We start from the raw sequence: 15,378 nt of genomic DNA, 5'->3' as shown, positions 1-15,378 counted from the left end.
AGAGTAAAAGATAAAAATCAAACAAAAAATGTGAGAAAGGATAAAATATCTTAAAGAATAGAAAAATATACTGAATTGATTGATTTTATACAGAGATATCATTTTTAAAGATATTGATGAAGACATTGATTTATAAAATATTTTGCTAATTAATAATAAATCGTGTTTGTCATGTAATCATGTATTCTTCCACGAATTCTTTTCTTCAAAAAATCAAATTTTACAATTTTTAAATCAACTGTTAACGAGTATGCATTTATCACTTTATCAATCTCTATAATATTTTAATAAATAAATATATTACACATACGCAGTTTGCCACAGATTTGAAATCACGAGTTTAAATTTCAAATCGATACAAATTTTGTACAAATTTACACATTTTATGAAAACTATCTGTCACGTTAAGTGAAACAAGTCATTATTTGTATTAAATAAAAATATTTTGACATGATTGACATAAATATTATAGCGAAATATGCCACTTGTCATTGTAATAAAAGATCGCAATTTTACAATTTGTTTTCTACCGAGTACAATATAAGCAGTATTATTGACGCCAAAAATTCTGACGATAAATTTATTTTTCTCTCGGCAGCCTTCTGGCTGCAGATAATTAGATTTATTAAGTCGGCCCTGTTTACACGGGGCTCGAGGCGCGTGATTTATTGAAGTGGGCTCTTCACGAATACGACAGCGGGTGGACATGGGGCTTGGGGGGGAGAGAGAATGCTTGTTACGAAGATTATGAGGTGAATTCCACCTCTCCTTTCAACCCTCAATTGCGCCGAGTGGATGCGCCTTCTCCGCCAACACACCCTCCCGTCACTCCTTTAATCAACTTCAATAAGCCTACTACTGTAAGTAGACTAATCTCAGTTTCAAGGGAAGAAGGGAGAGAGAATGCCAGGAGTGTTTTATTGCCGAAATTTCGGGTAAGATCTGAGGCTGAAATACGCTGGAGGCCGACAGCTTCAAATAGTAGGATGTGATAGTGGAAGGATGTTCTTCCTTAATTAATATTGTAACATGCAAATTAACAGGCATTGAATGTTCTGTGACTTGCAAAGTGCATAGCAAAACTTGGATTATTATTTAGTTAATTTTGAGTAATATTTAACTTATTTTATGTATAACTATATTAACTTTAGTCTATTTCCTCAAAAATCTTCAGCCATTGTGTTTCAATAATCATTGATAAATGATACCAATTAATTAGGTAATTGCAATGCGTTTCATTATTATTCTGCTTAAATTTCTCTCTATACTTTCCATGCATGTTTACTATAGATCAATTGTCACTAATTTATATTGTTATCATTATACCGATTATATATTATTATTGTTCTATGAATTAAATTCATCAGTATTAAGTTCTTTTGTTTTTAATAGTTTATTTGTAATATTTAAATGTTGAGGTGCATTTAGAGATTAAAATATGAAATTCTTAGGATGCTTTGCATTTTTTAAGAATCCCAAATGTCAGTTTCGATGCGTATGAAATCATATCTCAACTTACACTTAATAATTTAATCATGAATTTGTATTAGACTGTCGAATATTTAAAAAAAAATCTATATATAAATCTATATAAAATTATTATTAGTTTACAAAATTATTTAAACTAAGAATATATTTGAGAACAAAGTTCTCAACTACATTATCATTGGTGTTGCGAACAATAGATTTAACTAAATCCGATACACCAACTATCGATTATTTTGCTTTACGGTTGCCAACAATTCTATTGAGTTTATCGAAGTCTTAACGATCCTCGCGCAAAACATATTATCCCGAGTTTCTTTTCGCAACGCGCTTAATCGCATAATTTAACCGTAATGCGACAACTCCGCGAATTTATGAGCATTTATGTCCTTAATTGCGCAGCACTTTTGGCAAAATTGGAAAATCGTTATTCTTACTAACGCTTTTATATAAATCTATATCAATCAATATCGATATCAATTTGATAAAATTTTTACGCATTCACGAAGAACGATTCATCGACTAGGCAAACGTACGGCCCGCGTTAAAGTTAATCGGGGATGAGAACAGTTCGATAGTCAGAGTCATGTTTTCGGACACGCTTTTTCGGCCAGAATATCGCGATAGTCGATTGACTGAGAGAGTTAAATGAAACTAACTCATCCTCCCCTCAACGCCGTTTTGGCGTCAATGGCCGCTCCTGTTAGTTGCCCGCCCCCAATTCACTCCGATATTGGGCGGCAAAAAAGCCCCAATGCACTTTCATCGCTTAAAATATCCAAAATGTCAATGAATAAATTAAAGCCGTCGTGCCGGGTCGATTATTATAGAATTCGGAAGCGATCGACGATAACAATTTCGACGATTATGAAATTTCGGGTGCAATAACGCGCACACGCGGGATTCGGTTTGTTCAGACGGCCCGTGGCATCGGTCGCAGCATACGCCGCGTGGAATCGTCGTTAAATACATTTGCATATCATTATAAGAGAAACGCGCATGTTTCTCCAAACTTGGCCAACTGTTTTTTCACGGTGATCGATGGCGCGGTTGGTTCGAGTGCGAAAAATACGTAGATTTGCAAAAGACCACTGCGCTGACTTTCTCTATTCATTTATTATTTGCTCTAAAATTTTCTGCTGCTAATTAAAATACAAGATGAGAGTTAATTATTGACATTGATCTCTGTAAAATGACACAGACAAGAACACACACAATTGAAAGCAAGCGAGAAATGAATTCTTGAATACAGACAATCATAATCACGGCGAACTTTATAACAACAATAATCTCATTATTTATAAACGTCAAATGAACAAGACTGAAAGACCTTTGATTTTACGATTAATCCAAAAATTCTATGCCAAAATTAAAAATAACAATCCGAAAATATTCCGGATACGAGTGTGCTAAATACACGTTGGATTTTACGGTGTTGCGTAAAGTAAAATTTTCGGCAGCAAAATTCAGCAACTATCGCGTAAACATAACTGAGACACAAATCGAGGCGTGAAATCGGTATAAGCTACTTACGACAGCAACTTAAGCCCGTTTTCCGAATTTCATTTTCGAATGCCCGGACGTTGCGTACTGTGTTGCTAAAAGATTTCAATGTATTCCCACGTGACATCGGCGATAATAACGAGCTTTATAATGGCAAACTTAAATCCGTATTAGATTTCGGAATCGAGAGTGCACGGGGTCTGGTTAAAAGTTCCATGACTACTGCGATCGCGCGGCATTGCATTCAAAAGCGGATTAAGCTCGTTTTGAACGCGGCTTACATCAGTTCGTTTCACGGTTTATCGGTCTCTGAGAGAGACGCCGTTATAAGCCACGAAAAGATATGTGTATATATATATATATATGTAGGTAATAACTCCTAATACAGTATAATGCCAGTTTTTGCTTTTCTATTCATACATAAATGTCAGTGCTTACGCGCAAAATGCAAGTACTCTACGATTTTAGTACAAATCTGTACTTTTTACAATCACAATGCCAGTATAAATATTAATTAATAAATTAAATCAATTTCTTCTTATTAATCACAATATTAGAAATTTTTTATAATTTATTTAAAAAAAAATTACAAGGCTAGATTATGATAACTTCAGAATCATTTATCGCACAGCATCCGCTGGCGCATAGCATTCTTATAGTGTCGTAAACTAAGAAATGTCCCGCTACTCTGTGTTCCTGACTCATAAAAATCTCCTACGCGCTAGAAACCGCTTTTGTTCGTCCTGAGATCGCTTGATATCAAGGACGCGTAAAAATAAGGCTTAAAGATGTATGTGTGTGTGTGTGTGTGTGTGGTAAAGACGGTCGTGATTAAGCGACGAGCACAGCGGAGTTATCTGCCTGACTAAGCCCGAAATCTCTCTCATAAAAGTGGTAAGAATCGCTGTTTTGGAAACAATGGTGGCATCACCAGAGGACTATCATGGATCGGCAAAAGTTCGCTCCGACGGTAGAAAGAGGCTTCGTGAACGACGCAAGAGAAACGAAAAGTATACGCGAGAGGGTTGAGGCGAAACGCGAAGGGCGGCTTTCGGTTCTAACTCCCGCAAAAGCCATCCAATAAATATCGCCGCTCGTTATTAGCGTTTTAATTCAGCTCACCGACGGTAACTTAATCCACGCTTCTAGCAGCACGGAATCGGAAAAACGTCGGCCAGCGCCGCACCGGTCGCGGCAAAATTCGTGCCATAAATAATGAAATAATACCGCGTCATCATTTGTAACGTCGTTTCCTCTTGCACGCCTCCTACTGCACTCGCTCATCAATTATCAGTTGCTGGAATGGCGACTTTGCCCGTGTCATTATTATCACACCTCTTTTTTTTCTTTTTCTTTTTCTTTTGAGCGCCAGATGTCCGACCTCTTAATTAAGCTGTCATCAATCCGGCTGCTAGATTTTTGCATTGCGCAAAGATAATTTTGAGGAAAAAATAAAATCTCTTACGTCATTATATAATTTTTTTTTTTTTTTGCCAACTTACTAAATGCACGCTAAATTATTTTTCTATAAGACAGCAGCGCGCCTTGACGTTTTCAGATATAAAAGCAAAATTCCCCCATAAATGTCAATTAAATGTTCTGACAGTGATTGATATTAAATCAATTCCGCGGAAAGATGCGACGCCTATACTCGCGATAAAGTGTCGTCGTCCAGACAAACGTCCATCGAGAGGAATCACGCGTCATTTTCTCCGCTCGTGATCGCAGGCGTTTTTTGCGAACGGCCAGAGAAAAGGGCGAAGAGGGTAAAGGCGTCGTTTGTCACGATGAGAGACATCTCCGGTAAAACTTCCGGAAGAAAACAATTAGATGACCTCTCGACGCCGGTGCCGGACTACGACGAATGATTTTATCGACATATCCTACAGAAAAGTGTCAGACCGAAACGAAATACGAGACAGATGGTATGGACGCGAGATCGAAAGTTACGTTTCCTATAAGCTGTATATTAATTAGTATATATATTAGCATATATCTTGATATGTTGCGTATACGAAAGCATCAAATAGAAGAAAAGACAGAGATGTATGCGTGAAAATAATTGCAATAAGTAAAAAAAAGATATACACTTTATATGTATTTAACGGTAAATCAATATGAAATTTTTACTGCAAACACTACTACAGAAAGAATACTTTGTTATAATAAATCATATTGACACAAGCAAACAGAATAGCTAGCTATATTAATTGACAGAAAAATTAAAATGTGAGAAATTGAATATATCCCTGTCCCTCTCTTCTTATATACTTTTGCGTTTATGCAAATTGACTCTCTAACAATGTTCGCAGATAAAATGCAAACCATCTCGAGAGCGTACATCATATCCAATTCCCTCTCATATTATCCCCCATTTTTCTACACCATTTTACTCTCTCTACTCTTTACGCCTTTCTTTCTACCCTCTTTCTCTTTGTCTCTCATTGAACCAGTTGTTGGAATCAGTCTTCGTCCCATTGAACGCCATCAAAAAAAAAGCAACGAGATTCATTCGACAATTTTCCAGTCTCTGAAAAAGATTTCCTCGGACCCGGCAAAAAAGAAAAAAGAATCGTGGTATGTTCCACATTCACGCTACCTTTCGTATAGCAAATTTGAATATCCTATAGATAACTGTACGAAATATTGATAACCTCCCTCGATAACTGTACGATGATTCATTCTATTGGATCTGCTATTCTAATACGGCAATTATTTTATATTCAATATTATACCAACAATCTGGTTTAATTTATGATAAAGAATTCTTGTTTTTTTTTTTCTTGTATATAAGTAATATTCGCACTTTTAATTTGGCGAATTTATTATATTATTATTATAACATTTCATAAGACGCTAAAAATTTCAGTATATTGTTTTTATATTTAATACAAATAAAGAATTTTATATGTTAAAAATATTTCAATGTGCATAAATAAAACATTAAAATTATATAATAATATATTTTAAAGATTATTATAAACATACATTTTCATCATTGTATTATAAAGCTAATATATTTAATTATTTTAATTAATTTTGTTTGCACATCATTTCACACTGGATACGAATTTTCAAGCATAATACCAATACGATTATTTAGTATGCATTTATGTAACAGTACTAGTAATGACAGAACGAAGCTTTCATTCTAATTAATTAATTTTCATGTTAGCGTCGATGAAATGCTGATTTAATACCGATTGCCAAAACGATAGATATACGTTTATATTAAAATATGGAAAATTACAAAGTCGCAGCTATCAAAATCATTGCGAAAATGCATTTAAATGAGATAAATTTAATTATCTTCAGCTATAGCTTATACTCGTGCCAGACATACTCAATGCAAATATGTATATTGACAGAATTCAAATATACATGTGATAATTTTATTTAAAAAAAAAGAAAATAATATAAAACAACTGTATATAAGATATAAGTATTGTTACTATAGTAAAAAATAATTTTTATATGCATTGTTAGTACAAAAATAAAAATAATATTATAGTGTCGAATGCATATATACATTATGTGATAAAGATAGATTCTACATCGTGTATACTGCGACAAAATATTCTTCTATAATATCTACATATACGTATTTATTCACATTAAATTTGCAATAATACGTAAAGACAATTTGTAAAAAATAATACCTGTATAAAAATATTTCGTCAAATTATATTATGTCATTATTATAGTAATACAACAAATTCTACAATAAATTTTAAAATTAAAAGTGATCAATATTTATTAAGCATTTAAAATATTATGTGTGAATATATCAATATAAAGGATATCAATTTTTAATTATCTTAGATAAAAGTAAAATATATCTCATAGTTTGCGTATGCGACATAAATTATATAAAACATAAATTTTAGTTGCTCTCGAATTATGTTAACATAGTTAAATGTATTCACTAAATCTCTCTGCGTACAGTAGTATAAATTTAGCGCAAAATTTGCGAGGCTTATTAACACGCATAACGTGATGTCATTTCGCGCAGAGTGAGGGATCGCGTTTTCATCCGCCTAACTAACTCGCGATAGATGTTTTTAATTTTAAACGTAACGCGTTTGTTGTTCACAACCGTTATTTTTATAAGCCACTTTTAAAACGTATGCCACGTGCGCCGGCCACAGTTGTCATATTTTTATTCGTAATCCGACACTGCGTCTGTTTTTCGGACGTTAATTACAGTAGGAAGCAGACTGTCTGTCGGTGACGCTGTTGTGCGTAATGACCGCTCGTAAAAAAAAAAGAAAAAACAAAAAATCCACGAGCACATGCTTTCTCTTGGATCCCGACGCGATATTTTGCTTTCATAATTTCGGTATTTTTTTTTTTTTTTTACTGCATTTTACTTCCTGCCAAGAGATGATGTTTATGATACTCAGCGATATATATAAATTTTCCATTTCGAGTCGAGAGATCCAATAACAAATTAATTATGTATCGGTCTTTTCTTTTACTGGTTATTCGACAAACCTTTGCCAATTTTCAGCTTGCCGTTAATTAATTATAATTGGATACATTTTCAAAGTGCAGACATATTTTTGCTTTATTTCTGAAATTAATTACATCGTAAAAATCAAGTTCTTCATTAATAAAAACTTGATAAATCAAGCTTTGAAGTTTTTTTATCAAAAATGATAATTTTATTCACATTTTGCAGCATGAAATGTATTAAACTAACTGGAATATATATTTTTTTACTAATAATTTAATAATATAACTTGCTAAGAACTTTTAATTAATTTAATTGATATCCTCTTTCTTCTGTGATGTTTTTAAAGAATCAATATTATAAATATTATAATGTTTTCCAAGAAACATACACACACATACACATATACGCAGAATAAAACGTATATATAGAATATATATATTTTATTCTATATGTTAAACATATATATATAATGTATAATTTATTATAATTACCTTTCTTTTTCCATTACAAGTTAGTTTCAGATTTATTTTTTCTGTTCTTATTGTTTCAAATTTTGCTGTTGCTAATCTTTTTTTTATTATTAACATGTAAAGTAGCATAAATCACATTATATATATATATATATATATATATATATATATATATATATATATAATCAAATAAATACGATATTTATACCGCCAATTGTATTAATGATATTGTTCATTAAAATTCTTTGATATTGAAGCATATTTTCGCGATGAAAAACGCTGAGAGATTACAAATATTACTTTTCAAAATATTATTTTTCCAAATCAAACTGAAGCTTGTTTGTATAATAAATATTGTGCGTGCGTGTGTGTATGTACATGTGTGATTATAAAAATGTATTAATATTTGCGATCATAATTGGTATGCTACAATCATCACAAATAAAACGTGTCAGTTGTATTTGGCATGACAAACTATAAAAATTGTTTCCATTTTAATTAATATTATTCAGCTGTCATCGTCATACTCTCCCCTGTTCATATGAATCAATTTACCATTTTTCAGATTTATTTAGCGCTTACGTGGCCGTAGTAAAAGTGATATGGATCAGTTTCTAAAAGGTAAGAACCTCTTTTCAAAAGCGTCAGTAACTGGACAGTTTCGCATTCGCGATAAAAGTTTCGTAAACGACGATGACGTAGCCGTCCGACGTCGGCAAACGGAAAGGAACTCCGCATTTCCAGCGCGTTGTATTTCCAGTTTCGGTGTCGACTTTAGTGTGCCAGGGACTTGTTATAAGCGTTAGTTTGCGAGCAATGCTTTCTCTATCGTTTGTAGCAAAGAAAACAACTTGCTGTTGTGTATCCTTCATTGTTGTACTTTATATTTAAGTGAAGATATGAGAATAATAAATTACGCGTATAATTTTGCAGAATTTTAATATTATGCATTATTTTATACACAAAGAAAAAGTAAAAAGAAATTAATAATAAACAATAAAAATAAAAATATATATTTTTTGTTAATAATATATTAATTATGCATTATTAAAGTAAATTAACATTAAAAACACATAACGCGTTGTAAAAGGTACAGTTAATGGATTGCTATTTGGAATCGAGTAAACGGCCTATTTTTGATGATAAATTTGATTGTCTCGCATTAAGGACAAATCATCCATCTATGTAATTATCAAATAATTATCAAATTATATGATTGATCGTTAATTCAATTGCGTAATTTTGCAGTGATATGGCTCGTACATTATGATACCATAAATGCCATCGTCACAGAATCGTCGCTTGTTCTGTGAATAGCAAAATTCATCATATCTATATTTCTATAAAGATTTTAGCATTTGTATTTCTCTTTTTGAAATGTATTTGGTATAAGTAACAACACACGTAAAAGACAAAAAGTTTCTTATAAAGGCAAAATGATCTCACCTTTAAAATACCTGGTAGCATTCCACCCACCTACAATTGTTTCATTTTCTCCCTTCTGCGTTTTTCACCCCCTTGTGCCATTCTTCTTTTTTTCTCCGCTACGGTGATACAATGGAAAAGGAAACATTTGTTTAGAAAACGCCTTGGCAGTCGACTGTAATCTTAATGAAAAAAAGCTCTCTTTCTTGTGAACGCTTGAAAGACTGCTTGTAATTAAAATCCCCGCTGAATTTCTTAAGACAACTTAAGAATTAGTCATTCAGATGCGACATAATGTGCATATATATGTGTGTGTGTGAACATGTTCTCGTACAAAATTTTAAGGCTTTCTCTCTTTATAAAAGGCATAATTCATCCGTGAAATAATGTTACTTGTTAAAATTAGTATTGTTTATTAATATAGTGCCGAAACGCAATATATAATTATTTTGCAAATATCGAATAATTTAAAAATATATTGGTTATGATGTCGAATACATATGTAGAATAAAAATATTGTTTATTATATCTAGCAACATAAAATTTGCTATTTCAACAATTTCATCCGTGTGTAAATATCATTGGATGACAGTTTGACTATCAATCATTATTATGTTACTTTTGCACCACGATATCAAAGATGACGATTCATTGCAGCAGTCATATATAAAATTATGATGTCAGCATTATTTCGGATTTATCGTACATTTTTGCTTATCGTGACCTCGAATTAATATGCGAAGGTTATTCATATCATTATACTATAAAAACTATTCATATCTATAATACATAGATTATAAATGCAGCCCGCATCAAACTCGCACCTTACTGGTACGATAGTACCCGAATGAGTACGAGCAATTATTCAAACATGCTATGTTTTATTTTCATAACGTTTTCACGTCAAAACATTTTTGTGCGTACGTTATAATCTCAAGAGAGGAAAAACATTAAACAATATCTCGCTCAAATGTGAAAATTTATTGCGTTTCGGCATTCATGTTACGTATTTTACGCCAATTTGTACGGTCAATAAACGCTTACTATGTAATCCATTATTGCTCTTTTCGCAATTTCCTCTTTATAATAATTGTCAATTTCTCTTTATAATAAATGTTTATTGATAGCGATAATTTGTCCAGTTGTTAAATCATTTGCAATTGGGAATATGATATCATGGAAAAATTTCTTAAAAAGACATTGTATAATAATTTTTAAATAATTTTTTCAATTTTACAAAAATTAAACTAACTTTTGACTCTTTTCAAAATTATTAAGATATCAAGAAAAAGCGCACAAAGTTAATCTTTTAAAAAATGTATTCTCTTTCTTATCTTTTTCTCCTTTCTTCCAACATTAAAAAGAATCTACTTTGATAGCAATTTGAAAAAAAATCAGATTGGAACGAAATGACCACCATACGCTGGCTGCTTTGTTCTTTTTCTGATTACATTCACATATATACACGATGCATCTAGTTTTTCTCGAACTAGTTCGCATTCCCTTATCTCGGAATCATGAATAATGCACGTCCAGAATTCGCGATTGTCCAATTTATGCGGTGGAAATGTCGCACCGAGAATTCGAGTCTTACACATAGAAAATCGATCTCGCTAGAACGAGCCCGCCTTTTTCTTTTTCATCCATCATGCTACGTGATGTTTGACGTATGCGTAACATTAATAAATCACGTTTATGCATCAAATTATCTCACTGTTTTATAAAATTTTACAAATAGTATTTTTTTATTTGTAACATATAAATCGCAAAAATTTTCATCGAAACTTCTGACAGAAGGGATAATGCGGATGTCATAGAAAACGAGAATTTTAATCATATTTTGCATTCTTTTTGCGAGAATTTGATAAATATTAAGCAAAGAAACGCAAATGTCGAATTTTATGAGCAGCATAAATAAAAGGAATCCTTTTCCGGCCATCCATCATGTCGCGGATGTTTTGGTCGAAAAGATGAACGAGTTATGAGACACTTTTAGCAGATTCTATGCCAGAACGTACTGGTGAGCATTAACATTGGAAACATTAATTCAAGCGATTTGTGGTGAGAGGTAATGCTCATAAAATGCTTAAAGTCAAGACGGTCATACGCATCTTTAATAATAGAAATATTACAGAAAGATATGAATAATTCACTTGTTGAATTTTGATTTTTATGCTTCTGTATAATGTATTATTGTTTGGTACAGAAAATGTAATAAAAAAATTAAAAACGGGACAAACTTTATCGATATTGTATAAAATTTGCTCGATTATATTTAAGATTGTTCTTATTTTTGTTGTTTTCATCATATATATAAAAAAAAGTATCTTTCTCTTTATATCTAATAAATTTATTTTTCATATTTACTTTATTTTGAAAAAAAAAAAAAAACATTTTCTCTTAAAGTCGTATCATAGGAAAACGGAACTTTAATAGCAAGAAAGTTAATTCATCTTTTAAAAGATGATAATTATTTCAATTCTTAATAGAAAATACATAAAAGATTTTATTCTAAATTGAGTAATGTTTAACAAGGGGTGGCGTAAAGACAATTTATTATATTTGGGCCACATTTTACATCGCATTATCTCAACGTTCCTTGGATTTCCTTCAAGCAGAAGAATCGCGAATAATCGTAGCTTTCATAACTCATCTTCACTGGTAAAATTCTTGGAAAAGGTTATAGAAAAGGAATACAATAGACACAGTCACATAGTCATTCGCTGCTAACTTACAATCGCATCCGATCCTTTTGATATTCCTGCCCGAAGGAATCGTAAACTGATATTTCGTCGGGATCAAGTCCCGATTTCTTCCTTTACAAAAAGGAAACAGATATGCATTGACCCTTTAAAATTGAATATCAGGCTATGCATTTTCGTTGCACTTACAATCAGTACGAAGAGACGCGTATACGAGACGCGCTGACCTTCATTCCTACGGGTATGTATTACTTTCTTCCACAATATTGCATCTTTTTTAATTTGCTTTTGATAAAATATCAATAAAAATATAAAGATATTAACTTTAAAAACAAGAGATTAAAAAAACAAGCATTTCTAGCACTAGAAATAAAATAGTATTAATAAGTATTAAAAATTTATAAATTATACAATATAGAGTAATATTAAATTAAAATAAACAATAAAATATTCCATAGTTTATTATCGACAAAGAGAATATATGTTTCGATATCTACATAATAATCATTTAATAATAAGTGATATTTTTAAACAAATTTAATTAATATTATATTTAATTGTAGATATTACATAAATTTATTCATCTTTTAAGTCAAAATCAACTGGAATATCATCTACTAAATGATAATTGAATTACTATTCTTGCATTCTCTTCTAAATGCTCATTTTTAATGCGCAATTCACAGAACTAATGAGGTTTGTAATAATGACTTTGTTCGTGCAATTGATTTTTTCATTCATAATTTCTTAAGAATATTACTTGATAATACGATGTTAACTGATAATTCGATCGTAATGCGAAGACGTTACTAATTTCATTACAATTCTGTTTCTCTTTAATATGCAATCCAAGTTTTACTAAAATGCGACTAATCTCTCGTAATTGTTTTCATCTTAAACTCTATTTGATTTTCCGACTTAACTCGAGAAAACTTGCAGTAATCGACGCGTCGCCGCTGACCGCCCGCGCGTAGATCGATATTTAATTAAAGAGGGATCGTTGGAAAAAAAAAGAAAACAGATAAGTGGAAGGAAGAAAAATGTGGAAAAGATTGGAAAAACGTGGTGAACGTGGACTAAAAATGCATCCGGCCGTGCTCTTCGAGAAAACGCCCGCCGAGCAATTTTGTATCCCAGCTATTAAAGAAATCTATATATATATTCGTTTCCAATAAAATCTATGTTAGATATAAATAACGCTTTTGAAATATTGGACATTTAATCATGTTTCCTCATACGATCAATCTTCTGTTTAAATTTTTACTTGGATAACAACATAAATAAAACTCTCTTTTAGCTAAAAGAATGCGATTTCTATATTGTTTCTATGGGGAAAATTAAAACAAAAAGGATTTTTTATTGAAAATTTTAATTGACAGTACTTATTTTGAGAGAGAGAAAGCAATAGAATTATTATTAAAATGTTGCAATGAATAATTAAAAAAATATCAATAGTGCGTATATATTTATCAATATCGATTAATTTTTTTCTCGAGATAAATGTATAAACTAGACAGAGTCTGACAAAAACCGCATCCATCCACCAGTTGCATACGTTTTTTACTGCCAGTCGTTCGATAACAATAAAACCCGTTGCAGAAGCAGAAGCAAATCTGTTTAAAGCAAGAGAGAAAATTCAAAAAGATGGGAAAGTAGGTCACGAAAATTGGACTGGCATGTCGAAAAATTGCGTTTGTAGGGAAAAATACATAGTGAGTAGCATGACGTTCGCTTCCCAGGAATGATTCCCGGTTGGCGCCAAGTGCCCTTTAATCTATCGGGTGTCTGCGAGCAAAGCACGATCGACACGAATGCGATTCGATGGCACAGCGTGACGAGAGACAGAATTGCATTCCTCGAAAAATGATTACGATCACCGTTTACGTGAATCGTAGCTGAATCGCCGCATGCACGCTTCGATCGTTCCACCCATCTTCCTCTTGCGCTCTTATTACCGCGAAACCGTGTTTTCGGCACTCCGGCAACTAGAGACTGCAGACTCTCGCTACGCGGACGCAAGAATTTCCACAAGATTCTATTTGCGCGTGTTACTCGGGACGAAGAATTTAGATAGATAAGTTATAGAGTTCATACTTTGATGTAAACATTTTAGGAATTTCCAGTTTTCCTTCTACATTCTTCCTACGCTACAAATTTTCAACTTTTTGCCTTTGCTTTTAACCTCTATTATATTGTTTTAAAGATTTATATAAAAATGTGAAAACATCTTTCTGATATTAACATTATACTTATTATTTTATATCTTTAAAAAAAGCGATGGAGAATTCAAAACTTATTCATCCCTCATTCATTCATCATACTACTCTACCCATAAAGGCTCATCAACGTTGATAAGCTTCAATCAACAGTTCGTTATAAATTCGCGCAGAGCATTGAATACTATGACAAACTCCTAAAATAGGACGAGAGCTAAGAGAGAGACTAAAGGTTTGTCTAAAGGGAAGCTTCCGTTAAGGCGCTCATACATCTTCGTTAAATCTATGCCGCGTTTAGTCAACGCGCGAGATACGCATCGGAGGGATTTCGCTTTCAAAGGAAACACAACGATATCTATGTCCTTGCGATTCCTCATGACAGATCGTCACAGACATGCCATTTCCTACGCACCATGACAACCAGTCCCATATCTACGTTTACGTGTAGGGAACCCCCTAATCGCGGCCATGATATTTATTGGTGGCCCGCTATTACGGAAGCGACAATTTGTCATGCCGCTGTATTAATTACATAGGCTCTCTTGTGTAGATAAGGGTACTGGAAGCAACCTGTTTGAATCGAAACTGTCTCTGGGAAATTTTCAGATTAATTGCCGTCGGGCCAATCAGTGCTTGTTTGCAATTAATAATGATATATACACGTATATGCGCGATTTTGTTAATTGTCTGAAGATGATTTATAATCTATGACACAGAATAACAAAATACGTGCAATATAATAATAATATATATGTACAGTTTTTGAAATATGAAATCTCTGTAAAATTGACTTTTGATACGTGTGCACATGCGTGTGCAGATTACTTTGCAAATTTAATTAAAACGACAGTTCAGAAAAAAACTCACGTCTGATTGACATTTGCTGTTGTGTAATAGAAGAGAAAAAAAATTAAAATAACAACGGACTTACTACTTTGTCGCCCAAATTTCGCACGCGGCATGGTAGATATGCGGTGTGCCCTACAAATGCACTGACGTTCGCTGCTGTCGGCTCGAAAATGGTCAAATCTTCCATCAAATCATTATTGGCATTGTTTAAATGCTTTTGCGCACCTTCCTTCAATGTTTCGCGTGCGTGTGCTGGCGCTGAAAAGAGAATA

At 32.5% G+C, this 15,378-nt stretch overlaps 1 protein-coding gene across 8 annotated transcripts in view; it reads right to left on the bottom strand.

Moving 5' to 3' along the window:
* Positions 1-15,378, bottom strand: part of LOC126855309 (zwei Ig domain protein zig-8-like) — a 105,254-nt gene that overhangs the window by 44,780 nt on the left and 45,096 nt on the right. For 7 of the 8 annotated variants that reach the window (XM_050602843.1, XM_050602847.1, XM_050602846.1 and 4 more), the window contains one exon: positions 15,189-15,364. The exons of the other annotated variant lie outside the window; for it this stretch is intronic. In XM_050602843.1, the coding sequence (XP_050458800.1) occupies positions 15,189-15,364 (176 nt within the window). The remainder of the gene's footprint in view (positions 1-15,188; positions 15,365-15,378) is intronic. 8 annotated transcript variants of the gene reach the window in all.

This window comes from Cataglyphis hispanica, chromosome 15, assembly GCF_021464435.1.
Source record: "Cataglyphis hispanica isolate Lineage 1 chromosome 15, ULB_Chis1_1.0, whole genome shotgun sequence".
Lineage (NCBI taxonomy): Eukaryota > Metazoa > Arthropoda > Insecta > Hymenoptera > Formicidae > Cataglyphis > Cataglyphis hispanica.
The sequence above is the reverse complement of the archived record's forward strand: the minus strand, read 5'-3'. Positions and strand labels throughout refer to the sequence as shown.